General features: G+C 60.8%; 4 protein-coding genes across 26 annotated transcripts in view; 3 read left to right on the forward strand and 1 right to left on the reverse strand.

Moving 5' to 3' along the window:
- The window catches only part of RTEL1 (regulator of telomere elongation helicase 1), a 30,772-nt gene extending 24,553 nt beyond the window's left edge, over window positions 1-6,219 (forward strand). For 6 of the 20 annotated variants that reach the window (XM_067708735.1, XM_067708736.1, XM_067708731.1 and 3 more), the window contains 14 exons: window positions 164-285; window positions 346-482; window positions 637-760; window positions 851-998; window positions 1,145-1,305; window positions 1,891-2,019; window positions 3,314-3,512; window positions 3,647-3,835; window positions 4,406-4,522; window positions 4,689-4,919; window positions 5,008-5,145; window positions 5,272-5,409; window positions 5,499-5,602; window positions 5,740-6,219. In XM_067708735.1, the coding sequence (XP_067564836.1) occupies window positions 164-285; window positions 346-482; window positions 637-760; window positions 851-998; window positions 1,145-1,305; window positions 1,891-2,019; window positions 3,314-3,512; window positions 3,647-3,835; window positions 4,406-4,522; window positions 4,689-4,919; window positions 5,008-5,145; window positions 5,272-5,409; window positions 5,499-5,602; window positions 5,740-5,820 (2,018 nt within the window). In that variant the 3' untranslated portion in view covers window positions 5,821-6,219. Of the gene's footprint in view, window positions 1-138; window positions 286-345; window positions 483-636; window positions 761-850; window positions 999-1,144; window positions 1,306-1,890; window positions 2,020-3,313; window positions 3,513-3,646; window positions 3,836-4,405; window positions 4,523-4,688; window positions 4,920-5,007; window positions 5,146-5,271; window positions 5,410-5,498; window positions 5,603-5,739 lie in introns of all 20 variants that reach the window. The other 14 variants (XM_067708741.1, XM_067708746.1, XM_067708737.1 and 11 more) reach the window with 13 other exon arrangements.
- Window positions 6,220-6,414: 195 nt separating this feature from the next.
- On the forward strand, window positions 6,415-8,092 carry TNFRSF6B (TNF receptor superfamily member 6b). The gene is made up of 3 exons (XM_067708754.1): window positions 6,415-6,958; window positions 7,049-7,252; window positions 7,669-8,092. The coding sequence occupies exons 1-3, from the start codon at window positions 6,562-6,564 to the stop codon at window positions 7,956-7,958; spliced, it is 891 nt and encodes a 296-aa protein (XP_067564855.1). The 5' UTR covers window positions 6,415-6,561; the 3' UTR covers window positions 7,959-8,092.
- Window positions 8,093-8,801: 709 nt separating this feature from the next.
- ARFRP1 (ADP ribosylation factor related protein 1) lies at window positions 8,802-15,321 on the reverse strand. 3 transcript variants are annotated; one of them, XM_067708757.1, is made up of 8 exons: window positions 15,170-15,321; window positions 14,596-14,694; window positions 14,241-14,328; window positions 13,951-14,033; window positions 10,812-10,893; window positions 10,564-10,634; window positions 9,940-10,040; window positions 8,802-9,871 (listed from the first exon to the last, which is right to left on the reverse strand). In XM_067708757.1, exons 2-8 carry the CDS (start codon window positions 14,686-14,688, stop codon window positions 9,784-9,786), a joined length of 606 nt encoding a protein of 201 aa, XP_067564858.1. In that variant the 5' UTR covers window positions 14,689-14,694; window positions 15,170-15,321; the 3' UTR covers window positions 8,802-9,783. The 3 variants fall into 3 exon arrangements, 2 of the variants coding, with proteins under 2 accessions (XP_067564858.1, XP_067564859.1); XR_010935528.1 differs by having other exon boundaries at window positions 9,834-9,871; window positions 10,564-10,629; XM_067708758.1 differs by lacking the exon at window positions 9,940-10,040 and having other exon boundaries at window positions 10,564-10,629.
- A 50-nt stretch (window positions 15,322-15,371) lies between these two features.
- ZGPAT (zinc finger CCCH-type and G-patch domain containing) lies at window positions 15,372-27,683 on the forward strand. 2 transcript variants are annotated; one of them, XM_067708752.1, is made up of 6 exons: window positions 15,372-16,474; window positions 25,339-25,472; window positions 25,693-25,848; window positions 26,500-26,619; window positions 26,706-27,166; window positions 27,259-27,683. In XM_067708752.1, exons 1-6 carry the CDS (start codon window positions 15,891-15,893, stop codon window positions 27,478-27,480), a joined length of 1,677 nt encoding a protein of 558 aa, XP_067564853.1. In that variant the 5' UTR covers window positions 15,372-15,890; the 3' UTR covers window positions 27,481-27,683. The 2 variants fall into 2 exon arrangements, with proteins under 2 accessions (XP_067564853.1, XP_067564854.1); XM_067708753.1 differs by having other exon boundaries at window positions 15,376-16,474; window positions 26,706-27,114.
- The last annotated feature ends 142 nt before the right edge of the window (window positions 27,684-27,825 follow it).

The following is a 27,825-nucleotide window of genomic DNA, read 5'->3' on the forward strand; positions in this document are numbered from 1 at the left end:
CGAAGTCGGAGGTCTCTCCCACCCTGCCCATCCTGGGGGCCATGGGGCTGTGAGGGCCCAGGCATGGGTGGGCCCTTAGGGAAGGTCTTGGGCTTGAGTGGAGGCAGATGGGGGAAAAGAGTGCCCGCTGCCTCCCAGGCCAGCGAGGGGCTGGACTTCGCAGATGCGAATGGCCGTGGAGTGATCGTCACGGGCCTCCCATACCCGCCCCGCATGGACCCCCGGGTTGTCCTCAAGATGCAGTTCCTGGATGAGATGAAGGGCCAGAATGGGGCCCGGGACCAGGTGAGAGGCTGTGCGGCTGAGGGTGGGCAGGTGGTGCTCAAGCCCCCGTGGCTGAGGCAGCCCCCCGCCCTGGCCCTGCAGTTCCTCTCCGGGCACGACTGGTACCGGCAGCAGGCATCCAGGGCTGTGAACCAGGCCATTGGGCGGGTGATCCGGCATCGCCATGACTACGGGGCTGTCTTCCTCTGCGACCACAGGTGCAGGCCCGCCCTCCCCCCACCCCCTCCCCGGGGTGCTCTCGGGCCAGAGCCCTTGCCCCCGGACACCGGCTCTTCCCTCTGGTGAGTCTGCCAGGGAGCTGGGCTCCGGGGCAGGCGGGGCTCCCGGGCTGACGGCCCCACCGCCCTGCAGGTTCAGCTCCGCGGACGCCAGAGCCCAGCTGCCCTCCTGGGTGCGTCCCCACGTCAAGGTGTACGACAGCTTCGGCCACGTCATCCGAGATGTGGCCCAGTTCTTCCGCGTCGCTCAGAGAACCGTGAGTCTTAGCGCTAGCTGGCTGTACCCTCGTGTCCCGCCCAGGGGAAGGAGCAGGGTGGGACCTCCACAACCTCCTGTGAACATCTAGATGCCCATGCTGGCCCCCCGAGCTGCTGCTCCGAGTCTGGGCGAAGGAGAAGGCACTGCCTCGGTGGCCGTGTCACCCGGCCCCCTCCGCACCAGGAAGGCCACAAGTCTGGATGTGCACGTCCCTAGCCTGAGGCGCAGACACACGGGTGCGTGTGGCTGGGCGACACGGCCGGTTGGGGCCCCACAGGGTGGAGGGCGAGGCGCCTCCCGCAGGCTGGTGGCACGCTGGGGCCGACGACTAGAGTGCCCAGCAGGCGGTGGTGGACTTCGTCACCCACGCGTGCTCCCGCAGGCTTGCTGGTCGCCGGGGACGCCGAGGGCAGCCTTTGTGTGGAGTACCAGCAGGAAGCCGTCCAGGCCCGGCGGAGGCCCGTGGGGCTGTTGGCCGCCCTGGAACACAGCGAGCAGCTGGCCGAGGGGCCTGGGGACGAGGCCCTGCCCGCGGAGGAGGAGGTGCGGGGGCCGGGCTCCCTGGGGGGGGACACGGATGGCTCGGCCCACCTGGGCTCAGGCACCACCGTGCTCACCCCTGCACACCTGCTGGTCGGGAGGGCAGGGGGGTTTCAGCAGATGCGTGGTGGTGCTGTGTGCATGCCCCGCCCCAGCACAGCCCCCAGCCCTCAGCTGGGCCCCCAACACACCCCCGTGCTGGACATGGTCCGCTCACTTCCCGCTCCTGCTGTGCCCGAGCCTGGCCCTTTCTGGGAGCCTGAGCTGCGGGCAGGACCTTCTGCCCTGGGGCCTTTGTCCAGAAGCCCATAATTCCCCAGCTGACCTGAAGCTCCCCACTTCCCGCCGGGCGTCAGTGCCCGCCCCCTGCTGTCCCGCCCTCTAGGCCCAGGGCGCAGCTGCCCCACTCGTGTTTCTCGTCCCTTCCCGCCGGTGCCCTTCAGTTACTGCCACGCTGCTGCCCGGGACCTGCTCTCACACTTGGTTCCCTGCAAGGGGCCGAGGGTACTTCTCCCGCCCTGCCGCCCAGGGCAGTGTCAGGGCTTCAGGGCCCTGAGGGCCTGTGGGACACACCTGTGTCGCCCTCAGGCCCCCCGCCACTCCACCCCGTGGGGCCCTCGTGAGAAGAGGCCAGCGGAGGAGCAGCGTGGCAGGCGGAGGAAGGTCAGGCTGGTCGGCGGCCCGGTATGTGGACGACCTGCAGACGGCGGAAGTTTGGTGGGTGCCTCAGCCGGTGTGGCTCAGGGTGGTGTGAGGTGTGAGCGGGCCAAACCTGCCCAGTGGCCTGACTCAGCTGTCCCTGCTGGGGGACAGGTTCTGCAGGCGCTCTGCAGGTGTGCCGGCTGGAGCCGGGGCCCAGGGGAGGGGGCAGCCGGGCCTGAGGGTGGGTGCAGGGGTGGAGGGAGGGCAGCAGACCCAGGGCCCGCACCAACCCCACCACCGGTGTTTGGCTGGATTCACTTCCTCACAGACGAGCTGCTTGTTCTGCGGATCCCGCTGTCACCCTCCACCCACCAGGCTCATGCTGTGCCAGGGCCTGGCCTGCTCTGATCCCGTCCCTCTTCTGCTTTGATATTTTACTGTGAGAACATCTCACCTCCACTCAGCTCTCAGAACCAGCACGGGGTTCCCATGAGCCCTTTGCTGCAGTGCCACCGCCTGCCTCACGTCTACTCCCCCTTACTGGGGTCCCTGGGCAGTGCGCCCCCCTCAGGGCAGACCCTCCACACTTTGGAGTCCTGCACACCTGGCAGATTTGGGCCTTTCATCTTGTGTTGCTTTTTGGTGGGGTGGTCGGGTCCACGCAGGCCCGTGGGCTCCATCCACAGAAGGTGCTGTCTTCCCAGCTGGGCAGGAGCCAGGCCTGGCCCTTTGGCAGGTCTGGTGTGGGGCCTGCAGCCGGGCTGGCTCCCCTGGCCCAGGTCAGGCTGGGCTGTTGGCACGAACTTGGCTGGTGAGGTGCCTGCGTGTGAGGCACGTGGCGTTCCCAGCCTCGGATGAAAGCAGTTAAGAGCAGCTGAGTTACATCCTAGAAGCTCCGGAAAGCCCCAAATGCCAGTGCCTCCGTCCGCCACCCTTGGCTTCTGGGAAGAACCAGGTGGTGCCCGGGGGACTGACACTGAGGAAGTGGCTTAGGTGCCAGGGGCCTGGGCCTCTGAGGGCCGAGCTGGGGGGCAGCCTGGGAGCCTGGAGGGTCCTTTTCGAGGGTCCGGGATCAGGGCTGGGGTGTGCAGCACAAATAGGGCACGGGGCTGTTTGAAGTCCTGGCGTGTTGAGAAGTGTCCCCTGCCGTGGGCACCGGGACCTCAGCAGAGGAGGCACCGCCAGCCTGCACTCTGCCTCTGCGGTGCTCAGCGGGCCTGGCCATCTAAGCTGAAGCTAGCCGGGGGGTCCCCTGCCAGCTGGGCCAGGCCAGCTAAGCATCCTCCCCAGCAGCCCCCGACGGCAGCTCGCTGCCCCCGCAGATGGGGAGCGTTGGCGCCTCCTGACGGGCACCGGCTGTGTGTCGCAGGAGGGGCCAGAAGCCGGCGCGGACACAGGCAGGGCCAAGCTGTTCATGGCAGCCGTGAAGCAGGCGCTGAGCCAGGCCAGCTTCGACACCTTTACCCGGGCCCTGCGGGAGTACAAGAGCACCGATGACCTCGCGGCCCTGGCTGCTCACCTTGGCCCCCTCTTTGCCGAGGACCCCAAGAAGCACAGCCTGCTCCGAGGTGCCTTGGCCAGTAGAGGCTGCCCACTTGAGGGTCCCAGCCTGGGGGCCACCAGGGTCCCCGGTTGACCTGCAGAGGTGTCGGTGGGGACCCCGTGTGGTGGCTGCAGGCCCAGACCCCGCCCCTCCCCGCAGGCTTCTATCAGTTCGTGCGGCCCCACCACAAGCAGCAGTTTGAGGAGGTCTGCTGCCAACTGACGGGCCGAGGCTGCAGCTCCCGGCCTGAGCATGGCCTTCCCTGGAGGCAGGGAGCACGACCGGCCCTGGACCCCAGCGGTGAGGCGGGCCCTGCCTGGGTGGGACCCTCAAACTCAGACCCTGAGGGTGGGTGGCACCTGGCCCTTGGAGTGGGTCTTCATGTGGCCCAGCCTCCCTGTTCCTGAGGCTGACAGATCCGTGCGGGGGGCCCCACTTTGGGGAGGTGTGGGCCCCCAGAACACACATGGCCCGGGCCTCCGAGGAGGACCTGCGCCTGGGGAGTCGTGTATGCACAGGGGTCCTGGAGCCCCGTCCACCCCCGTCTCTACCTGGAGTGGGCCCTGCACGTCTAGAGCCTGGGAGTTGCTGTCCCCATTTATTAAGGAAGAGCCCATCTCTGGATGAGACTTCCCCAAGGACGGGAATCACGGGGCCCCTGGGGTTGGAGATTCCTGCCTAAGTCACCCTTCTGCTCCCTTTTGGACTGGGGTGTCTTTGTGCCTGCCCCCCACTTTCCTGCCCCCCGTTTAAGGCAGGGGAGGAGGCCTGCCTGCTCCCTCCTGTCGGGGGCCTCCAGCGGTTGTCTGAGGAGAGTTTGAGGCCCGGTCTCCCCTTGGACAGACCCGTCCCCTCCCTGGTCATGCTCTGGACCCTCAGGGACCAGCTGGGCGCCTCCTTGTCTCCGTGTTTCTTCAGGAAGGAGGGAGCCTGACCCCAAGCTGACCGTGTCCCAGGGTGCAGCCAGGCAGCTGGACCCCTGCGAACACCTGAACCAGGGCCGGCCCCACCTGGCCTCCGGGCTGCTCCCTGCAGGTACCTGGTCCCTGAAGAGGCTTTGGACCAGAGCCAGGAGCAGAGGGAAGACCCTGGCGGGGAGGAGTCTCCTGGGAGCCGCTGTGGTTCTGTGCCCCCAGAGCAGGGGAGGCCAATGTGATTTGCTGGGAAGCTGGTGGACTGAGATGTGTTACCTTCCCACCAGGAGACCTCAGCCGCCGGCCTCCTGAGGGGTCCGGAGCCCCCGGAGCAAAGAAGCACCCACCCGCTGTGAGTGCCTACCTGGCAGATGCCCACCGGGCCCTGGGGGCCACAGGCTACAGCCAGCTCCTGGCGGCGCTGACCACTTACAAGCAGGATGACGACTTCGAGAAGGTGGTGGCTGTGGTGGCCTCACTCACCACCGCCAAGCCTGAGGACCTGACCCTGCTGCAGAGCAAGTGGCCCGCGTGGGGGGCGGGTGGGGGCGGGCAGTGGGGTGGGCGGCAGGGCCACGCCTGAGCGATGCTCCGCGCTCCCAGCAGGGTTCGGCATGTTCGTGCGCCCTCACCACAAGCAGCGCTTCCGGCAGACGTGTGTGGACCTGGGCACCCAGGCTCCAGGACCCTGGGAGGGGAGCCCTGCTGCGCCTTCTGACCTCGTCTGTGAGGCTCGCGGGACAGGTAGGGCCGCCTGCCTGGTGCTCCTGCCGCCCTGTTGCCACAGCCCCCCTCAGCCCTGGCAGGGTGGGCAGGTGGGCAGCAGGGAAGTGCCAGGCACCCCTCGGACTCGCTCCCTCCTGTTTCCAGGCCCCTCACTGCCAGAGAAACCCCCCGGGAAGACCCAGAGCAAGAGCTTCTCCTTCCTTACGCAGAGGCCGGCTCGGGGGGCGGGGGCTCCCAGCCGGCCCCCCAGTGCCCCCTGCGGGCAGGCACAGTCCGAGTGGGGTAGGTCTCGTGGGAGGGGCTGCAGGGACCATTGGGAGTGGGGGCCCAGCCCGAGCAGGCCTGTGGCGCTCACGTCAGCCCCCTTGCAGTGGGCTTGGTGTGTCCTGGCTGCAGGGCGGAGGACGTGGTCCCCTTCCAGTGCCCCTCCTGCGACTTCCACTGCTGCCGGGCCTGTTGGCGACAGCACCTCCAGGTCGGCAGCCAGACCCTGTGGACCCGGCCCTGTCCCCTGTGGACGTGGCCTGCTGGGCGTTGCCCCACATGGTGGGCTGAGGGGCTGGGGTGGGCAGTGGGGTCTGGGAAGGTGTGTCCAGCGCCTTCTCTCCACAGGTCTCTAGGACGTGCCCGGCCTGCCATGCTGCCACCAGAAAGCAGAGCCTCACGCAGGTCTTCTGGCCGGAGCCCCAGTGAACGTTGAGACCCTCTGGGCGCTGCAGGGTCTGCGGAGGCTGAGGCCGCCCCTGCCTGGGGCGCAGCCTGGACACTTGCTTGTCGGCTGTGGGTGGGCCAGGCCTGATACCAGAAACCCCTTGGCCGAGAGCGCATCTGACGGGGAGGCCAGTCCAGTGTCCGTGGGGAGCCCCCTGAGACGGCTGCAGGATCTGGGCCCCCTGTGAGAGGCCCCGAGGCCACCTTGGGGTCTGGGGTGGGTCCACTGGAAGGTGCTTCCCCAGAACTTCCCTGACCGCCAGCCTGTGGGTGGAGCCCCAGCAGGAAGGAGGGGAGCCCTGCACCTTCTGTCCCGGGGACCTTCCAGGGACCTGCTTGTTCCTCAGGGGCCAGGGTTCTAATAAAGCTGCCGGCACTGCTGGGAAGCGGTCTGTGTGGCCCGGCCTCGGTGGTGGGGTGGGGGAGCCTGGAAGGAAGGAGGCGCCTGGGCAGCCTCCCTCGCACCTGGTTTGTTCAGAGCAGGAGCCGCTACCCCCTCCACCCGCCGGTTGCCAGGCCTGGTAACGGGGTCAGGAGCTGCTCGTGGTGCTGGTGGCCTGCACGGGACCGCCCTGGCACTGGGCTCTGCGGAGGGAGAGGTCAAAGCCTGGGCCCCCAGGTGGCCGACCGCTCCCCTCAGGCGGGGCGGGGCTCCGCGGGGGCGTGGCCAAGCCAGCCCTTATAGGACGCGGCCCCGGAGGCCGCTGCCACTCCAGCGAGACCATGAGGCCCCTGCTGTGGCCGCTACCGGCCCTGCTGCTGGCGCTTGCGGCGCGGGGGACGGCGGCGGGCGCGCCGACCTACCCGAGGCGGGACGCGGAGACGGGGGAGTGGCTGGCGTGCGACAAGTGCCCCCCGGGCACCTTCGTGCAGCGACCTTGCGGCCGGGACAACCCCACGACGTGCGGCGCGTGCCCGCCGCGCCACTACACGCAGTTCTGGAACTACCTGGAGCGCTGCCGATACTGCAACGTCATTTGCGGGGAGCGCGAGGAGGAGGCGCGGCCGTGCGGGGCCACCCACAACCGCGCCTGCCGCTGTCGCCCCGGCTTCTTCGCGCACGCCGGCTTCTGCCTGGAGCACGAGCCCTGCCCGCCCGGCGCAGGCGTGGTCGCCCCCGGTGGGTGCAGGGCGGGGCCGCGGCGCCGGGCCCTCCGCCGAACGGAGCCAACTCGGCTCTCCTGACGCCGGCCTCCGCGTTCGTCCTCAGGCACCTCCAGCCAGAACACGCAGTGCCAACCGTGCTCCCCGGGCACCTTCTCCGCCAGCAGCTCGAGCTCGGAGCGGTGCCAGCCCCACCGCAACTGCACGGCCCTGGGCCTGGCCGTCAACGTGCCGGGCTCCCCGTTCCACGATGCCCTGTGCACCAAATGCACGGGCTTCCCGCTCGGCTCGCTGGAGCCGGGGGCACCGGGTGAGCGGGACGGGGGGCGCGGAGGCCTCGATGGGCTCCTGGGAAGGGCTTCCGGAAGTGCGGTGGGGACAGCCTAGGGGATGCCGTTGGCTGAGGGCGTCAGCGCTGGCGGGTGATGCCGTTTCCCGCCGACCTTGGGAAGCAGGCTCCGAGGGCTTAAATGGCTTGCGGGAGGGAACGGCAGCGAACGTGGCGGGTCCCCTTCACGTCGCATCCCACCCCCGGCATCGGCCCACGAGCCCCGCCTCCTTGCCGGCCGAGTTTCCCGCGGTCGCCCCGGCTCCTCCAGCACGGCTCCCGCCTCATCCACTCGTTAGTGCGCGGGGATCCCTCGGTCCTGTCCCTCCGGAACGCGGAGGGACGCTCACGGCGCGGTGGCAGCTGGTCGGGTACGCCCTCGCCCCTCTCTCCCGCAGGGACCGAGGAGTGCCAGCGCGCCGTGGTCGACTTCGTAGCTTTCCAGGACATCTCTCCCAGGAGGCTCCAGCGGCTGCAGCAGGCGCTTGCGGGCCCCAGGGCGCGGAGTCCGCCGCCGCCGCAAAGGGAGGACCGCGCGGCGCTGCGGCGGAGGCTGTGGCTGCAGCTCACGGAGCTCCGAGAGGCGCGGCCCGGGACGCTGGGGGCGCGGCTGCTGCGGGCGCTGCGCGCGGCCAGGTTGTGCGGGCTGGAGCGCAGCGTCCGCGAGCGTTTCCTCCGCACGCGCTGAGCACTCTCCCCGTTATTTATTCGCTCCCGGCCCGAGCCCCCCGCATGGGCGGCCCGCAAGTCGCACCTAAGGAAGCTTTGGACCCGGCTCCTGTGGCGTTAAATTTATTTTTCATAAAGCCGATTGGCAAACGAGTGTGGTGTCCGGCCAGCGCGCAGTGGGCACATCTCGCAGGGGACACACCTGGGCAGGCTGCCCGGGCGCGGCCTGCTGCCTTCCCCCCCTCCCCACCCCGACTGGGACGGACCCTCGATGGGGGAAGGGTTGTGGGAGACGGGGACAGCGGGTGGCAGCCGTCCCCAGGCCTCACTGCGTGATCCTCCCCACCCCAGTTGTGCTCTCAGTGGTTAGGATGGTGTGGAGGGAGGGTTGCCCAGTCCCTGGGCTCTCACCGTGGAACAGAAGCCAGCCCGTGTGTCCTGGGGCACCAGGAGAAGTGTCCCCCTCGTTACCCCTCCTTTGGGCTCCACCCTCAAAGCAGGGGATTTCCCAGCAAGGGACCGGCCAAGACCTCCCGGTAGGACAGCGTGTCTCACTCGCTTTCTGGGAAATGTCGGTTTTCCCTTCTGGGGCAGGTTTGGATGACGGCTTGACTCACCAATCCAGGGGAACTCCCAGTCCTGGCCTGGCAGCCCCCTGCCAGCCCCGGAACCCCCTGCCTGACCCCCAGGAAGGGCCCCAGGGGAGGCAGAGTCACAGCCCCCCACTCCCCCATGACTCACATCACCTGCAGCTGGTCCCCAGCCCCAGCCCTGACTCATCCCTTTCCCAGCATCTCCTCCTGGGCCCCATCGGGGAGAGCAGCTGGGACTGTGACCCTCAGACACGAAGCCACCAGGCCTCTGGAGGAACAGTGGACAGGAGCCACTCCAACTGTCTTTATTTCACCCACAGCTAGGCTCATGGGGGGTTGGCAGCTCCTGCAGGGGCCGTGTGGGAGGGTCCTGAGGACCAGTCTTGCCTGGAGGGCCTCTGCTCCTGGACACAGGCCTGGAAAGGGCTTTCTAGATGGCTCACCCCAGCCCTGAGGGGGACCCCGCCCTTCACTGCCAGCTGGAAGCGCAGGCCCAGCACACCACCAGCCCACCCCAGAGGTGGTAACTGTGGTCATCCTAGGTGGGTGGCAGGCAGGCTTGCGGGGGATGGGGGGGTGGGGTGATGCCCACTCCCAGCACAACCGCCTAGCTTTACCGTCCTTGCTGGGGATCAAAACAAGGTGGCTGGGCCAGTGGAGGGGGCACACAGCCTCCCAGGCAGGTCTCCCCTGCCCTGTCCTGAGGCTGCATCAGGACAGGGACGGAGGCAAGCCCAGGTCTTCCTGAAGCTGACACCAGCCCCCCAGTCCGCCTCCAGGATCAGAGGGGACAGAGGCTGAGGACAGCCATGGCCCCCCGGCCCCCTCCGTGGGCACGATGTAGCCCTGGGCACTGTGAAAGGCCCCACACCTCTGGAAAAACCCAGTTCCAAGCAGCTGCCCCACAAGGCCCCACGAGGGTCCAGGCCGGCAGGCCTGCTGGAGCAGCAGCTCCAAAGGGAGTGGTGGCCTGCCAAGGCCTCACCCCGGGACCCCAAAACTGGGCCTTGGGGGCGGGGCCCAGGCCCGATGTGAGGGTCTGGTGGGGTCCCTGCCACCCCAGCTCCCCTCGGCAGAAGAAGCCTCCGGATGCCTACGCTTTTCTGGATACAGAGAAAAGTTTGTCTTAGAAAAAAAACAAAGCAAGTAGAACCACCACAAGGCAAAGCCAACCCAGCCCCCGGGGGGATCAGCGGCGGAATCAGCAGGAGCTCTTCAGGACGAGCGGCAGGCACCCTGGGCCGGCTGCGCCTATGTGATGTCCCGCTGCCGCGGCGGCCGGTGCACGTTCCGCACGACGCACTTCACCATCCACTCGATGCCCTCGCGCACCCCCTTACTGTGGAGACAGTGGGTGTGAGGCGGGGCCAGCCGTGGCCCCCGGCGCCCAGGGCAAGCCCCACTCACCCTGTGAGGGCCGAGCAGGCCTGGGTCAGGCAGTCGCGCCTGCCGATCTTGGAGGCGCAGTCGCTGAACACAGTCTTGATGTCGGGGATGGAGAGGCAAGTCTGGGGGAGGCGAGGCTGCGAGGATCAGGCTCAGGCCCGGCCCCAGGGCAGCTCCTAGAGCTGCAGGGGGCACCCCGGGGCTACTCCGTCCAGGAGGAGTCCTGCCTGGCGAGCCACCTCAGGGGAGCAGGTGTCAGGGAAGGTCTACAGGGAAGCAGTGCTCAGGGCCCCCTCCATGCGGATGGCTCTGCACCACCAGTGGTCAGTGGTCCCAGGGGATGAGGCCAGCACAGCTGCTGTGCTCAAGGGCAGCAGACAGGTCGGGGTCAGGGCTGACTCCCACCCTGGTCCCTCTGCATCTTCTTTCCAGAGCTTTCTTTCACCTGGCTCTGCCCAGCAGGAGGCTCCCACTGGCAGCACTGCGGCCAGAAGCCTGGCGGGGGGGGGGGGGGGGGGGGGGGGGGGGGGCGGCGGCTCTGCCCCCAGGGCAGCCATGCCCTGGTGTCTGAGGAAGGCAGCAGCCCTCCCCTGGGAGAGGCGCCCTGTCCCCCGGGAGTGGGGCCCACTGGGCCCAGGGGCTCACCTCAATGTCCTGCTTGTTGGCCAGCACCAGGATGGGGACACCGTCCAGCGCCTCGCTTGTGACCATCTTCTCTGGGGCGAGCAGAGAGGAGGCAGTGAGCGCCCTTTGTCCGCCTCTGCCCAGAGGTCCCCAGGCCCTCACGGACCCCCTAGAGGCGTGGACGCACTCAGCGGGGCCCTCCTGACCTGGCGCCCTCCCCCTCCCCCACCCAGCCCAGCTCTGGAGGCAGCCTGGCCAGCCGCACACACCGAATGCTCGCTTGGACTCGGACAGCCGCTCCTCATCCGTGGAGTCGATGACGTAGATGACGCCGTGGCACTCCGCGTAGTACTGGGCGGGAGCAGAACGGGGTGCTGAGCCGCGGGCACCCGGCCACCTTGAGGCAGCCCCCAGCTGGAAGACCCTTCTGGGGTGCTTCCTGGGGGTGGGGAGGGAGGGCAGAGTGGAGAGGCGCCCCAGACCCCCCGGGCCGGGGTGGCCACCTCCCTCACCCACTTGCCGGGTGCTGTGCTCCGAACACCGCTTCAGCCTCCGCTCTTAGGACCCACCCACACCTGCTGGCCTGACGGCAGCTGGAGGAGGAAGGCTGGGGCTTGGGGTCTCAGCAGGCCTGGGGGTGGGGGCAGCGGCGGCTTGCCGTCGGGAAGCCACGGAAAGCCCGCCGAGGGGCGAGTCCGGAACATTCACAGCAGCTCTGCCCCCTGCGCGGGACAGAACCAACACCTGAGCCAGCGCCAGCGAGCTCGGAGCTCTGCAGGCTGGACCGGGGCCGGGAGGGTGGCTGGCCCTGGGTTCCCTCCCAGCAGCGGCCACACAGGAGCCACCCCGACACTTAAAACCACCAGAGCCCGGGGTATGGGGAGAGCTATGGGGGGTGAACGGCAGCACCCCTGGGAAAGGACAGACACACGAAACGGGCCTGGCAAGTCAGCCTTTTGTTCCGCTCAGAAAAGAGTACAGAAATGCCCACACTGGCGGAGCGGGTGACGCCCCCACGCGCACTCCAGCTCCTGCCCAGCGTGATCCCAAGAACCGGGAACACGCACATGTCCCACAGGGCATGACGCCAACTTGTCCCCGCCCCCCCAGTACAAGTCAAGCCTTTGTACCTGCACTCGCTACAGAGAAGGAAGCCCGACACGGGTGGCCTCTGGGTCTGCAGACCACACGTCCTACACCCGGGGCCTCTCTGGCCAGCCTGCTGGGTGACGCAGGGCCAGGAGCTGCGGCCCAACCGTGGAGGCCTCCGAGGCAGGAGGGGACAGCGTGGGGTTTGCAGCGAGTCAGTGTGGGAATCACTGCTCTGCCCCTGGGGCCCCTGTGGTGGCAGGGGACTTCAACCCATGTGCAACCGGGCCCCGGCAGACGGGCCCAGGTCCACCGCCACGCCCTCGGGCGTCGCGTGACGGCCAGGCAGCAGCGGCAGGGATAGGGGCGGCACCCCTGGGGCTTAGCGTGAGCCCAACCTGGAGGGCAAGGGGCTGCCCTGAGCCCGCGGCAACCGCCGTGCCCAGACCTTGATGGTGGTGTCACCTGTGGCCTCGCGCTGGAGGGCTCTTGGCTGTGGCCTGGAGGGACAGAGGCCAGAAGTCACCCCTGTGGCAGGGCGCCAGGGGGTCTGCTTGGTCCACAGACCTGGCCTGAGGCTGGCACGCGCACAGACCCGTAGGCAGCAGTGTGCGGCACGAGCGGAGGTGTGGGTGGACGGACAGTAGTGGACACGCGAGTGAAGACCCGCCGGACCGTGCCGCATGGCATGGGGGTGGGGGGCAGGCCCCACGACAGCGGCTCAGATCCAGAGCGGGAGCAGAAGCCCCACTTTCCACCCCTCCTGGTGACTCAGAGCTGGGGTTAGGGGTGTGGTCACCTCCATGCTACCTGCTCACAGGGGCCAGCAGGGCGCCCACCCTGGCAGGGGCACCTGACGCCGTAGGCAAGCGGCAGGGCACCCACTCCACCTGAGTCACAGAGCACGCGAGCAGCCCAGGGTCCCTCCGAGACGGCAGGCTCAGCGATCGGGGCTCAGCCCCTCGTGATGAGGCAACGAGGCCACGCCACCAACAGACGTGGAAGCTGGTGGGGGGATGGGGGGGCACGACCAACCCAGTTTCCCCTCAGGAGAAGCCAGTCCCCAACCAGAGGCGTGTGTGTGCAGGTGCACCTGTCACCGGCCGTGGCCTGGCTGCCGTGACAAGCAGTGCACCCAGTGCAGATCCCCTTGTTGGCTCCTGCAAGACCCATTCTGACCCATAAAGAGCCATCTGACCATGTCACAGCCACCCAGGGCAGCCCACCGTGGTGACCTGCCACAGGGATGGAGTCCCAGCCAGCTTGGCCCGACATGGGGCAGCATCTGAGATGACCCCACCCCTGCCCAGGCCTGCATCCCCCCCCATACACTTGCACCCCAACCTCTGCCGCAGCATCTGCCCCCGAGACCCTTGCCTATGACAGAATATCAGGACCTGTCTCACACTCCCCGCGTTGAGTCTAGAGTTTGCACAGACAGCCCCTAGCTTGGGTCTGCCTTGGTCCAACTTAAATGGCCACAGGAGGTCTGTCAGTGACCTTCTGGCCGCAGGATGGAACCTGTCCTCTTGGCTGGAGGTCAGGACGAGGGGGACACTTTGGGAGGAAAAAGGAAAAAGTGACCAGGTACGTGCTGCTGGGGTCAAACCAGAAATCAAGACCAGGGCATGCGAGCCACCGGCAAGTGCTGGGATGGGCACATTTGCCCCCAGAATCAGGGTGAGCTTGTCTGAGCTTGTCAGAGTGCCCCTGGCACTAGGCTGTACCAAAGCCGCCACGTCAATCCATTGGGAGAGGGCTGAGGGAAGAGGCTTGTCCTGCCCTGTTCTCTGCTGGACCCCGGTGCCTGGCACAGGCTGAGCTGAACACCGACTCCAGTCTCGAGGTCTCAGAAACGCTTCAAACCTACCTCGAAAGAGGAGACACGTGCTGTGGGCCGTGGAGGACACCCTCCCCTGATGGGGAAGGGGCCACCATGGAGGACAGGCCCTAAGCTAGGACTGAGGGAGGACCCAGTAGGGGAGACTCAGGCCCCGGTGCTGCACCTGAGCACCAAACAGGCGTTGCGTCTCCCCCAGGTCTGCTCCTCTACCATTCTTCATCTCGTCCCGTTCTGATCAGCAACAAAATCTCTAAGCCAAAAGGAACCGAGTTTGTCTCTGCTCTTGGGGGGAGTGACTTGGGAACTGGGATGGAGGCGAGCCTCAGGAACCAAGTGGGTGACGGAAGCCGCCAACAGCAAGAAAAGAAGGGGAGTCCCAGGCCTTCTGAGGAAAGGCAGGAAGAGACCACGGTGCCAACTAGAGAGATGGCACGACAGGCAGGCCAGGGAGTCGATGTGGCATCCGCCCACCTTACCTTGTCCCACAGAGACTGCAGCTCCTCCTGCCCCCCTAAGTCCCAGAACATGAGGCGGGCCTTTCCAAAGTCCACAGTGCCGACTGGGAAGAAAAGGAGACAGGTGAGGCTGTGGCCTTGGTCCCTGACACACGGGCTCCCAGCCCTCCCGGGAGGACCAGGCGGTGCCGGCGCTCCGCGATGCTGGGGCCAGTGGGAGCCGGAGCAGTGGCCTCACCCTCGGCCTCCGTACACTGCAGCATCCTCAGGGTTCTGCCCCCCAAACCCACAGCCGTAAAGGACCTCCTTACTGTTTAGGCCCACAGTGGTAGTGATTTTGGACAGACTCATCCCCTTGTAGTTCTTGTTGAACCGGGTCTTTGACTGCTCCAAGAAGGTCTAAAGGGAGAGACAGAAAGAGGGGTGACGTGAGAACTGGGAGACTTCTCATGGCTGCTTCACAAATACCCCTACTTGGGCCTATTCCTCTAAACTGAAACAAAACAAAACAACGTTTTGCTTTTAAAGCAGCTAGCGGTAACTGTCCCATGGTCTTAAGCGGAGTTCGGATCCTGTATGGGTACAGAACATGCAGCTAAAAGCATAAAACCAACAGGACCATGGGGCAGCGGGGGAGTAGGGGTGTTGACACGGGACCGCACGTACCGTCTTCCCGGCGTTGTCCAGACCCAAGATCAGAATGCAGTACTCATCCTTCTGGAACATGTACTTGTACAGGCCTGACAGCAGCGTGTACATCCTGCCCTGGGAACCCGAGATCGGTCACGGGCGAACCGGCCCGCACCACGCCTCCCCAGCGCCCCTCAACGGGCAGAGGGTCTGTCTGCCCGCTTGACCGCTCAGAGCTGGAGCCCTGAGCTGGGCTCCTCCTGACCCGCCTCCCCTCAGCCCGGCACTGCCTCCGCAACTGCTCCCGCCTTGGCCCGGAGCTCCCGGCGCCCTCGCTCCCACTCCCGGCCCGGCCAGGGAGCTCCGCTCGCAGGCAAAAGGCGGCCCGTCCCGCCCCGCTTCACCCCGAGCGCGGCCCTCGCTCCCCAGCCCGGGCTCCCCTCGGGCTTCGCTCCGCTCGGGTCTCCCCGCGAGCCGCCCGCCTCGCACCCGGCCCGCCGCGGGCGCCTCTCAGAGGCGGGGCGCATGGGTGCGGGTGGAGGGCGGCGCGGACAGACTGCGGACCGGCCGCCGGGCCCGGGCCCAGATCCGCTCGCCCTACTCGACTTACTTGCGCCCGCCCGGCCGGGCCGCGGAGCCGGGGAGCCGAAGAGCCGGCGGAACCGCAGCGCGCCTGGCCCTCTGACCCCACGCTGACCCCGCGCTGACCCCGCGTGGCGCCCGACGGGACGCCGGCTGGCCACCCGGGGAGGGGCGGAGCCGTCCCGGCGGCCCCCGCGCCAGGCACTTCCGGCGGCGGCGGCGGCGCTCGGGCGGAAGTGCCTGTCGGTTGCGGGGGCGGAAGCGGGCGTGGGGCGTCTTTGGCTGGTGAGGCCGGGAGGCCGTCTGTGGCGGCGGCCGGGAGACTGCGCAGAGGAGGGCCGGAGGCGAGGGGGTCTGGGCGACTGGGCCTGGGCCCTTGGTGGCAGGCCGAGCGGGGGCGGGCGGCGCGGGGCCCGGGGGGTGGGCCCGGCCGGGGGCATCGGGCTGGGACGCAGATACCCCGGAGGAACTTGACGGCAGCTCCCGGGAAGGGAGCGGAGGCCGTGGGGCCAGCGGCCAAGGGCTGGCTCTGGCTCTTTTTCTCGGAGGTGGAAACTTCTCTCGGCCCAAACGGGAGGCAGGGCGGTTGACGGTTCCGCAGGCTGTCCGCCGAGGGCGGCGGTTGGCCAGCGCTCAGTACTAGCCTCGCGGGGACGGCCGGTCCCGGGTTCATCCGGCTTCTCTTCCCCGCATCTCTGGCTCCCACGCCTCCCCTCTGAGGACCCAGGAACCCGGCCCCTCCCGGCAGGATGAACGAGGAGAGCCTGCAGACCGCCCTCCGGACCTACGACGCGCAGCTGCAGCAGGTGGAGCTGGCTCTGGGCACTGGCCTGGATCCCTCGGAGCTGGCAGATCTGCGCCAGCTGCAGGGGGACCTGAAGGAGCTGATCGAGCTCACTGAGGCCAGCCTGGTGTCCGTCAGGAAGAGCAAGCTGCTGGCGGCGCTGGATGGAGAGCGCCCAGCCCAGGAGGATGCTGAGTACTTGGCTTTCCAGGAGGCCATTGCTGAGGCAGTGGAGGTGCCAGTAGCCCCCGAGGCAGAATTGGAGACTGTTCCTATGAGAGAGACCGGGCCAGGACCCACGGAGCCTGGGCGGGAGGAGGACGATGGGGAGGACGAGGACGGGGCAGAGCTGAGTGGGAGGAAGGTGAACGCCCCCTACTACAGTACCTGGGGCACCCTGGAGTATCACAACGCCATGATCGTGGGCACCGAGGAGATGGATGATGGCTCTCCGGGCGTGCGCGTACTCTATCTCTACCCCACTCACAAGTCCCTGAAGCCTTGCCCGTTCTTCCTGGAGGGGAAGTGCCGTTTCCAGGAAAGCTGCAGGTAAGGCCTGGGTTCCCGGGGCCCCTGGGGTCGTGGGGGGGGGGTGGATTGCACACAGGATCAGGGGCTAGGTGGGCCCTCTGGGCTTTGAAGTTTTGTGCTTCTTTGCCCAGCAGAGTGCTGACAAGAAGAGACCGTGGGGGACAGGGGCTTCTTCTAGCAGTGTCCTTGTTTAGGTGTTTAGTTGGATTTTCCCTGGGTAGATGAAGAAGTATGGAAGGGCTGATGTTGAAAAGAATGGACTCCCCCCCCGCCCCCATCACCAGTTTTATTCTTCAGAATGAAACTTCTAAAATTTGCTTTTTTTTTTTTTTTTTTTTTTGCGGTACGCGGGCCTCTCACTGCCGTGGCCTCTCCCGTTGCGGAGCACAGGCTCCGGACGCGCAGGCTCAGGGGCCATGGCTCACAGACCCAGCCGCTCCGTGGCATGTGGGATCTTCCCGGACCGGGGCACGAACCCGTGTCCCCTGCATCGGCAGGCGGACTCTCAACCACTGCGCCACCAGGGAAGCCCTAAAATTTGCTTTTATTATAGAAACTTGATTATAGAAGTTGTGAAACACATGTGAAGTTGGAGGGAGTAGTGTACAGGTTGCCCGTGCTCCAGCTTCAGGCGTCATTGTCTGTCAAGATCGTGCCAGTCTTGTTTCAACTCTTCCTGCCTCTGGATTACCTTAAAGCAAGTTGTAGAAATTACTGGGCTTTCTCTTATAAATACTTCAGGATACTACCCTAACCTGAGTGATAAGGATGTTATTTTAAAAACTATCTCCGTGTCGCTGTCACACTTAACAGAATTTAACAGCAATACTTAGTTCGTATTCAAATTTCCACAGTTGTAATGTTGTTGCTTTTTGCTTAAGCACATGACTTTAACTTTGCTTCTTTTTACTTTTTCTTTGCAAAGAATACTTATCGAGATTTCCAATAGATGATTTTCTTTTTTAGCCAATAGTCCAGAGTAACTTCCTTTAGTTCTTCCGTTGTCTTATTTCTTTATAGATTCTTGCTGGGCCCTAAGTCTTACTTGCTACATTTGCCCCTTTTTTCCTTTCATTCCCTGTAAGTTTTGTGAAAGGCGTAGCGTGCACACAGGGAAGTGCACGACAAATCAGTCATAAGCCTCCTCCAGCTTCCACAGGGTGGGTGCGCCCCTATCCTCAGCAAACAGTCATGGAGCAGAGGAGGGGGCCCTCCATCCTTTCTGCCACTGGTCCCTCCGGAGGGTTCCTCCCCATCCCTGTGCCATGTCCTGTGTGGTGATGAGAACTAACGTGTCCCTGTGCTGCGTCCTCTGGGCAGGCACTGTTCCGAGGGTTTCATGCGTATTAACTCACCTGGCAGCAGGCCCGCCAGGTAGGCCGTAAGGCTGCTGTGGTCGCTGGGCCTCCCAGGCAGCCAGGCTCTGAGACGGGCCGGCTCCCCTCTGCCGTGGTCTCAGCTGCTGCCTGCTGTCAGCTTTAGGCCCAACCCATGCAGCCCACGAACATGCCCCTCACCACCACCCTGGTCTGATAGTTATTTTCTTGCATTTGTTTTGGATTTTTAAAATTTACTTATTTAAAATTTTATTTTAAAGATAAAATAGTGTTGAAGCACCCTGTGGCCCACTGCTCTGTCGCAGCCCCTCCCCTTCTTGGGAGGCTCGTTGGCACATCTGTGGTGTGTTTCCCTCTAGTACACATGAGACCTTTATAGACACGTGTATCTGTGAATAGGACATATTTGTGCTTTATTTTCTGATTAAGTGGTTAGCATGCAGGATGCTTCGTTTTGCAGCTCTTCTCAGAGAGCGTGTCTGTGAGAAAAGTCCACGTTGATGTTTATAGAAATATTTTGTGCATTTTAACTGCTGTGTTATTTTCCTCATGAATATGCCACATTTTATTCTGTCTCCTGGTGTTTCCCAGTTTGTTTGTTTTTTTAAATTTATTGGTTGATTGCTGCGCGCGGGCTTTCTCTCGTTGAGGTGAGTGGGGGCTACTCTTCATTGAGGTGCACGGGCTTCTTATTGCTGTGGCTTCTCTTGTTGCAGAGCACGGGCTGTAGAGCACAGGCTCAGTAGTTGTGGCACGCAGGCTCAGCAGTTGTAGCTCGTGGGCTGTAGAGCACAGGCTCAGTAGTTGTGGCGCACGGGCTTAGTTGCTCCGCGGCATGTGGGATCTTCCCGGACCAGGGCTCAAACCTGTGTCCCCTGAATTGGCAGGCGGATTCTTAACCACTGCGCCACGAGGGAAGTCCATTTTCCCAGTTGTTATTTATTACAAACAACGTGCTGTGAACATCCTAGTGCACATCTTTCATCCCTGGTGAGAATGTCCCCGGTGTGTAGCAGTGTGGAGAACACGCGCATTTTCTGTCCTTGTGCGCCGTACGGTTCCCAGTCCCTGGTCCGCTCCGTAGTCACCCTCGGTCACGTTCTCTTACTTGCGAATTCGTGCCCACTGAGAGCTGGGGAGGTGATCTTGATTGAACTTGTATTTCCTTGATCACTAGCAAGATTGAGCATTTTTTCGTACATTTGTTCTAACTTCATCATTCTGTTTCAGTGTCCTTATCAGTAAAAACAGAGATGAGGATGTCTCTCGCAGTTGTTGGGAGAACGGGATGCGTTAATAGAAGTAAAAGAATATTGAACAGTAGCTAACGTGTAGTAAGGACACAGTGAACTTCAAGTTTTTATCTTGTTATTGTAAAATAAAATCAGACAGAGGAAGTAAAGAAGTAGCATGAGGAATCATTGTAACATCCTAGTACTCGCTGCTCAGATCAAAACTACAAATTTGCCAGTTACCCCACGAGCCCCTCTGTTTGCCTCAGCCCAGACACAGCCTTCTCCCTCTGCCAAAAAGAAGCACTGTCTCGACTTTTATGATAATCACTTCCTTGTGTTCTTTGTTGCTTATCACTCAGGTGCGGCCGGGTGTAAACGTTGTAGTTTAATCTTGCTTGCTTTTTAAGGCTGCTGAGTCTGCACCCCGCCCCCCCACCCCTGCCTTTCCTGGCCTCACAGTTTCACTGTTGAAGGACCAGACCCTTTGACTGTCACCGACCGCCCTGGTGCAGCCCAGCATGTTCCTGTGTTCACCGCAGGCTGGCATCTGGATCCAGGGACCTGGTCACACTCAGGACCCCCAGTTGGGCATGTCTCTAGGTGTTGTGCTTTCGTCAGGAGGCACCTGATGTATAGCTGCCAACGGTGCTCAACGCCGAGATCCACTGATACAGTGTGGATTGCAAAAAAGAGCTCTTTAATTCTGTCAGTTCATTTACTAGCCGAACGTTATAGAGAGATGCCTTTCCTTGTCTACAATTTGGCTATCTAGTGGTACAGATCATATGGAAAAGGCAGGGTAACGCCGGACTTTTCTGTTTTGTTTCCTTGGTTTCCAAGATAGCAAATTGGTTCTCTTTCATCCTGAGGTGATAAATTGGCTTTTAAAAAATATTTAATATCCATATGGACTGATGGATTTAAATATATTTGATGAATTTCAGTCCATGAAGATTCTGATCTTTTTCTTTTTTTTCTTTGTGGTACGCGGGCCACTCACTGTTGCCTCTCCTTTTGTGGAGCACAGGCTCTGGACGTGCAGGCTCAGGGGCCATGGCTCACGGGCCCAGCCGCTCCGCGGCATGTGGTATCCTCCCGGACCGGGACACGAACCCGTGTCCCCTGCATCGGCAGGCGGACTCTCAACCACTGTGCCACCAGGGGAAGCCCAGATTCTTATCTTTATTGAGACTCCAATTGTCTCACCCTTGTCAAGTGGGAGCTTCTTCAGGTTGGCTCCCACATCCTTTTGACACAGCCCCAGGAGTCACGGTTTCCCACAGTCATCTGCATTCTTCCTACCCCAGACCTGAAGGCACCCAAGTCTCCAAGAAGCCCTGGTTTCTTTTAATGGGAGATGGTATTTCACAACCCACAGTGGGGGCACTGGGATGTACTTTGCTGCTAGTTGGTTCATTGCTGTAGGCTTTTTTAGCAGACGGACCTAGGAAATACAGGTGGACACACACTAATGTACATGTTAATGTATATGTACCCATACCACATACTTATGTTTTTAAGGACAAATACTTTGTGAATTTATACTGATATTTTCAATTCAAATTAAGGATTGCAGTGTTTCTACTTAATCTTTTCTGGATCACATCCGTATTTCCTTCTTTATGCCAGGACTCTGGTTCTCAAGGACATAGGGAATGATGGGCTCCAAAGGACCCATAATTAATTTGTTTTATCCCATTTTACACACACAGGACACTCAGAATAACATTCATTCATTCTTCCATTATGATGATTGAAAACTGTTAAAAGCATTTTTACACGTACTACTACCCACATTCTCCCTCTGTCTTTGTGATTGCACTAGACCTGCGTTGTTGGATCTTGTGGCCGTTACAGCCATTGTTTTCCTTTTACTCCCAACCTTAGTTCTAGAGGGACCTTTGCATTTCATGCTTACCATCATTCGATCTGTTGGGGTCTTTTTAGCATTTCGGTTGTATGAGACTCGTTTTCTGGTAGGTTCTTCAGGAAAGGCTCACAGGAATAATGTTTTCAGAGATCTGACATGTTGATTAGGTTCTGTTTGTGTCTTTTATACTGGAAGAGCAGTTTTGTTGAATACATTAAGTCCCCTACATATGAACGAATTCTGTTCTGAGAGTGCGTTCGTAAGTGCAATTTGTTCATAAGTCCAACAAAGTTAGCCTAGGTACCCAACAAACACAATCAGCTATATAGTATTGTACTGTAATAGGCTGTTAGTACTTTTCACACAAGTAATATATAAAAAATAACACAAAAAATAAAACATTTTAAATCTTACAGTACCTTGAGAAGTACAGTAGTACAGTACAACAGCTGGCATGCAGTGGCACATTTGCATCTTTGAAAGTTCGCAACTTGAAGGTTCATGTGTAGGGGACTTACTGTATAAGATTCTTATCTCGTATTACTTTCCTTGAATATTTCATATAACTTACTCTATTTTGATATAAAATATTGTTGAAAATTTCCCTTGTAAATCACATGCTCTAATGGTGTAAGGGTCCAGCTTCATTCTTTTGCATGTAGGTATCCAGTTTCCCAGTACCATTTGTTGAAAGAACTGTCCTTTCCCCATTGAATTGTCATGACACCCCTGACGAGACCTGACTGATGTGTGTGAGGGGTTATTTCTGGGTTCTCTCATCCAGTTCATTGGTCCACACCAATGGACTGGATGTGTTTATGCCAGTACATACTGTTTGGATGACTGTAGCTTTGTAGTAAGTTTTGAAGTCAGGAAGTACATAGTCCTCAAACATTTTTTCCTCTTCTCAAAGATTCTTTTGGCTATTCAAGATCCATTCCATTTCCATATGAATTTTAAAATCAGCTTGTCCAATTCTGTGTAAAAGAAGATTGGAATTTTGATAGGAATTGCATTGCATCTGTAGATCAATGTGGGTAGTATTGCCATCCTAATAATATGAAGTCTTCTAATTTATGAACATGGGATCTTTTTCCAATTATGTAGGTCTTCTTTAATTTCTTTCAGCAATGCTCTGTAGTTGTAGTTCACAAGCCTTGGTTAAATTTATTTCTAAGTATTTTATTCACTTTCATGCTGCTGTAAATGAAATTATTTCATTTTTAGATTGTGCATTTATAGTGTATTAATATGCAACTGATCTTTCTATGTTGATCTTATATCCTATAACACTATCAAATTCATTTTTTAGCTCTAATAGGATTTTTTTCTGGATTATTTAGGGCTTTCTATATATACAGTTATGTCATTGACAAATAGAGGTACTTTTGCTTCTTTTTTTTTTTTTAATTTTTTTTTTGGCTGCACTGGGTCTTCGTTGCTGTTCTCGGGCTTTCTCTAGTTGCGGCGAACCGGGGGCTACTCTTCATTGTGGTCCGCGGGCTTCTCACTGCAGTGGTTTCTCCTGTTGTGGAGCATGGGCTCTAGGCACGCAGGCCTCAGTAGGTGTGGCACGCGGGCTCAGTAATTGTGGCTCGCGGGCGCTAGAACGCAAGCCCAGTAGTGGCGCACGGGCTTAGCTGCTCCGTGGCATGTGGGAGCTTCCCAGACCAGGGCTCTAACCTGTGTCCGCTGCATTGGCAGGCAGATTCCTAACCACTGTGCCACCAGGGAAGCCCACTGTTGCTTCTTCCCTTCCAATTTGGATGGCTTTTATTTATTTTTCTTGCTTAACTGCTCCGCCTAGAACTTCCAATACTACACTGAATAGAAGTAGCGAGAGCAGCCATCCTTGTCTTGTTCCTGATCTTAGGGGGGAAGCACCCAGTCTCTCACCACTGAGTGTGATGTGAGCTGTGGGTTTTCCATCGTTGCTGTTTATCAGGTTGAGTGTTGTTTTGGTTGTTTTTTTTAAATCTATTTATTTATTTTTGGCTGCATTTGGTCTTTGTTGCTGTGTACGGGCTTTCTGTAGTTGCGGCCAGAGGGGGCTACTCTTTGTTGTGGTGCGCGGGCTTCTCATTGCAGTGGCTTCTCTTGTTGTGGAGCGCGGGCTCTAGGGGCACGGGCTTCAGTAGTTGTGGCACGTGGACTCAGTAGTTGCGGCTCGCTGGCTCTAGAGCGCAGGCTCAGTAGTTGTGGCACACAGGCTTAGTTGCTCTGTGGCATGTGGGATCTTCCAAGACGAGGGCTCAGACCCGTGTGCCCTGCATTGGCAGGCGGATTCTTAACCCCTGCGCCACCAGGGAAGCCCCTGAGTGTTTTTAACGTGCAAGGGTGTTGCATTTTTTCAAGTATCTTTTGTATATCGGTTGACGTGCTAGTTTTCTATTAATGTGCTCTGTTTTATTGAATGGCTTTCATGTGTTGAACCACCCTTGCATTCCTGGGATAAACCGAACTGAGTTGTGGTGTATACTCATTCTAAATGCTCGTTTTTTGGTTCAAGTTTTTACTTGTTCTGGAGTGTATTTTCGTGAATGTTGTGAAGCAGATGATCGAGTGGGGTGGTGTTGGGGTTTTCTGTATGGGAACCAATTTTTAATGTTCTCCTTATGAAATCCGCAGTGTGTGTTCCCCTGCCTCATGGGTAACGCCTCCCCTGTCCTGCATGAAGTCTGTTGTATGAGAGGCTCTTCCTGGGTGCACTTCGTTCCATTGATCAGGCTGCCTGTGCTCTTGGTTGACGTTTGTTTCATGGACACGCCGTTAACTACTCCCCATGGTTGGGAACTTAGGTTATTTCCAAATCTTTCGTGTTTGGGTCACATCCTTCTGGCTCAGTCCTTACATACTTTCATTATTGTTGTTTTAGGGTCATTCCCTAGAAGCGCTTGCTGGATTAAGGGAGACACCAAATTTTAGGGCTTCTAAGAGTACCAAAGATTCCTGCAGGGAGGTTTAGTTGGTGGTGTCTGTAGTGTCTGGGTGTGTCGAGGGGTGTTTGGCCAAATTCACCGAGTCTGGGCATCTTTCCTCGGTTGAAGAGGGCTTTTCAACCACTGTGCCCACTGTAGGACACGTGGGCCAGTTTTGCAGCTGCTGGTGCCACTGGCCGTTGGTGGTACCCTGGGGGCCTGAGGACAGTCAGGGGTGAGAAGGAACGGGCCAGAACCCCGCCAGGGAGGCATCCGAGGCCACCTTTGTTTGCTCCTGGAAGGTGACTGAAATGCCTTGTTTCCCCTCCTTTCTCCCCATGGCCTCCACCTAGGAGGCCAGCCACGGCAGGGCTGGCTGTGTGTCCGGAGCGAGTGCCTGTCTTCACTTACTCTCATGGGCTTAGAACCGCTTCCTCCTTGAAATGGGGGCACAGCAGGAGATGTGTGCGTGGTTGCTTCATGTCTTTATTTGGCAAAGTTAAAGGTTGCAGCCCTATGTTCCCACTTCCTCCCCTACCTCCTCTCTCCCGGTTTTCATTTTGGTTTCACTGTTTCACTGACATCTAGAAGTCAAGGCAGCACTGTTACAACAGCTCTTCCTAATTGGCTGGGGAGGACTCAGTCCTGTGAGAGCACGCAGACACACTTGCCTTGATGACCTGTTGTATCTGGTGGAGAGGCGCCGGGGAGCTCTCTTCACAAGGATGTCTACCAGCCATGTGTGTGCCTGTGTATACATGACTCTAGCCCAGAAGGCTGGGGAGAAACTCGAAGCATCTTTTCCTCAGGGTACCCAGGTCCATCCTGAGAGTGAGAGCACAAGCACAAGTGTGTGTGTCCATACATATGCATGCACACATGTACACATGTATGCACACGTCCACACATGTGTGCATGTACATTGCATACGTGTGTGGGTGAGTGTGTATACTGTGTGTGTACCTATATGTACACACGTTTGTGTGCATGTGTGTATGCACGTGTGCATGAGTATATGTGTGCCTGTGCATACTTGTGTGCGCGTGTATGTATGTACACATACATGTGTGTTTGTGCACATGTGTGCATGCACGCATAAATGTGTGGGTGTGTTGTGCATGTGTGTGTATACGTATGCATGTATGGGCATGGATGTGTGTGTGCACATGTGCGCATGGGTTGTGTGCATACATGCGTACGTATGTGTTCAGTGTATATTGTGTGTGCACGTGTGAGTGGGTGTTGTTTGTACACACGTGTTCAGTGTATATGCGCGTGGGTGTGTATTGTGTGCATGTTTATACACGTGTGTGTTCAGTGGATGTGTGTACATGTGTGCATGGGTGTGTGTGTCATATTTTTGTACACACGTGTTCAGCAGATATGTATATAGATGTGTGTGTCTGTCTCCCCGTCCATCCTTCCTGTCCAGGCGGTGTCCAGGCAGGTAGACGGGATTCTCCCGGCTCACGGGGCCCTGGTGGCCGTGTCTGAGTCTGCATCCCTATGGCCCTCTCTGCAGGTTCTCCCATGGGCAGGTGGTCTCTGTGGATGAGCTGCGCCCCTTCCAAGACCCGGACCTGAGCTCCCTGCAGGCCGGCTCTGCGTGTCTGGCCAAGCGGCAGGATGGCCTCTGGCACCCAGCGCGGATCACTGGTGAGGCTGCCTGGGGCCTCCCTGATGGGGTCCTTTCTGGGAACCCTCCCCGTGTGTCACATGTTAGTCCTGCCCAACAACTCCTCTGTTTGGGCATTGGGATCCCACCCCACGCCCAAGAGGAGCAAGGCCCCGCCTTGGCCCCGCCCTGCTCCCAGCTTCCAGAGTGGCTCCTTCCATGTGTTAAGGCCACTGCCCTGCTGCCTCTGTGCCCCCCCAGATGTGGACAGTGGCTACTACACGGTCAAATTTGACTCTCTGCTGTTGAAAGAGGCCGTGGTGGAGGGGGACAGCATCCTGCCCCCGCTGCGCTCGGAGCCCACAGGTTCCTCTGACTCAGACGGCAGTGACGTGGACGACCCCAGCTATGCTCGAGGTATGGCTGCTGCCACCCCGAGAGGCTCCTGGCTGGCAGGGTCCCATACTGTGGTCAGTACGAGGACGCGCTTGGGGCAGACGCGAGGCCCCCACAGTGGGCAGGGGAGATGAGAGGGTGCGTGATGGGTCTGGGGCAGGTCTGGAGACCCACAGATGCAGAAACCCAGAATGATGACAGTCCCACGCGAGCCACAGGAGTAGGTGGGACGCACAGGAAGGGACGGTTTCCTGCAGGGCATGGGGACCTGGCGGGTGGACAGAGGAACTGGCTAGCAGTGTCTGGCCCTCCCCCAGGGGGGTGTCCGCCTGGGATCTGTTAGCCAAGTTGTCCATGCTGATGGAGGGGAGGACTGAGCCACCAGGTAGAGGCGAGTACTGCTCTCTGTTAAGGGAACGGCAGCACCCACCTCCAGGGAATAGGATGGGGGCCACCACGTGACCAGGCTGTGACCCTGAAGTGTGGAGAGGGCTGGGTTCTGCCACAGGCTCTGCCTGTTGTGCTCACCACACAGCCCTGGGCAACTGGCAGGGAGCCAGGGGTGCCGGGGATTGGCCCTGGCCCAGAGCTGAGCTCTTGGGCTAACCTTGGCCGGAGCCCAGGATGCCCCGTATCCAGCTGGGTTAAGCTGTTGCCCTCTGATGCCTGCAGTGGTGGAACCTGCTGCTGCTGACCCCGGGACCTGCAGCTCCGCCTTCGCCGGCTGGGAGGTGCACACGCGGGGCATCGGCTCCAGACTCCTCGCCAAGATGGGCTATGAGTTTGGCAAGGGTGAGTGTGTGCTGCACGGGGGGGTGAAGGGCTCCCTCAGCACGGCCCCAGAGTCCAGTGGCAGTGCCAGCTCGGTGTACCCCCAGGTCTGGGCCGGCATGCGGAGGGCCGGGTGGAGCCCATCCACGCTGTGGTGCTGCCGCGAGGGAAGTCGCTGGACCAGTGTGCGGAGATCCTGCAGAAGAGGACCAGGGGCAGCCAGGCTGGCGCCAGCAGGCCCCCAAAATGCCGGGGCAGAGGGGGTGGGCCTAGGGGCCGCCCACCGTCTCGCAATGTGTTTGACTTCCTGAACGAGAAGCTGAAAGGCGGGGCCCCCGGGGCCCTGGAGGCGGGGGTGGCGCCCCCGGGAAGGAGGAGTGGCGAGGAGGTGTACCACGCCAGCAGGAGTGCCAAGCGCGCCCTGAGCCTGCAGCTCTTCCAGACGGAGGAGAAGATCGAGCAGACCCAGCGAGCCATCCGGGGCATCCAGGAGGCCCTTGCCCGCAATGCTGGCCGGTACGTGTGGGCCCTGCCCGAGCCACGCCGCACCCCTGCCCGTGGTGCCTGGGTGAGAGCTCGCCCCGACCTGAGGGCGGCGGGCCAGATCTGAGGAGGGGCTGGAGGATGATGGGCAGTGCTGAATGGCGGGCCCTTCCCCAGGCACAGCGTGACAGCAGCCCAGCTGCAGGAGAAGCTGGCGGGAGCCCAGCGGCAGCTGGGGCAGCTCCGGGCCCAGGAGGCGGGCCTGCAGAGGGAACAGAGGAAGGCGGACACCCACAAGAAGATGACCGAGTTCTAGGGCCCCGACACGTGGCGTGGACAGAGCTCAGGGACCCCGGCTCCCGCTGCCTTCAGGAAGACCAGCTGTCGCTCGACAGCTAGAATGCCACCGGAAGAGGGGCCAGCCCTCACAGTTGGCCTTCTTGCCGGCCTCGGGCATGTGGCCACTGCTGAGAGGAGACAGGCTGCAGGGGTCCCTGTCAGGTCCCTTCCTGACACTTCCTTGACCATTGAGCCCACCTGCCAGTGTCCTGGGCTGTCTCCTGAGCAAGGACATTAAAGTGACTTTGTTGCAGTGTCTTTTAGTGGAGGCTCGGCTGGCTGTGGGGACTTTGAGGAGGAGGGGTCTTTGCACCGGGTCACGGGGCTGGGCTGGAGGGGTCCTGAGTGAGGGTGCTGCCCAGCACCCTGCCCAGAGGCAGAGGGCCCGGGAGGACGGGCATCCTT

This window comes from Pseudorca crassidens, chromosome 15, assembly GCF_039906515.1.
Source record: "Pseudorca crassidens isolate mPseCra1 chromosome 15, mPseCra1.hap1, whole genome shotgun sequence".
Lineage (NCBI taxonomy): Eukaryota > Metazoa > Chordata > Mammalia > Artiodactyla > Delphinidae > Pseudorca > Pseudorca crassidens.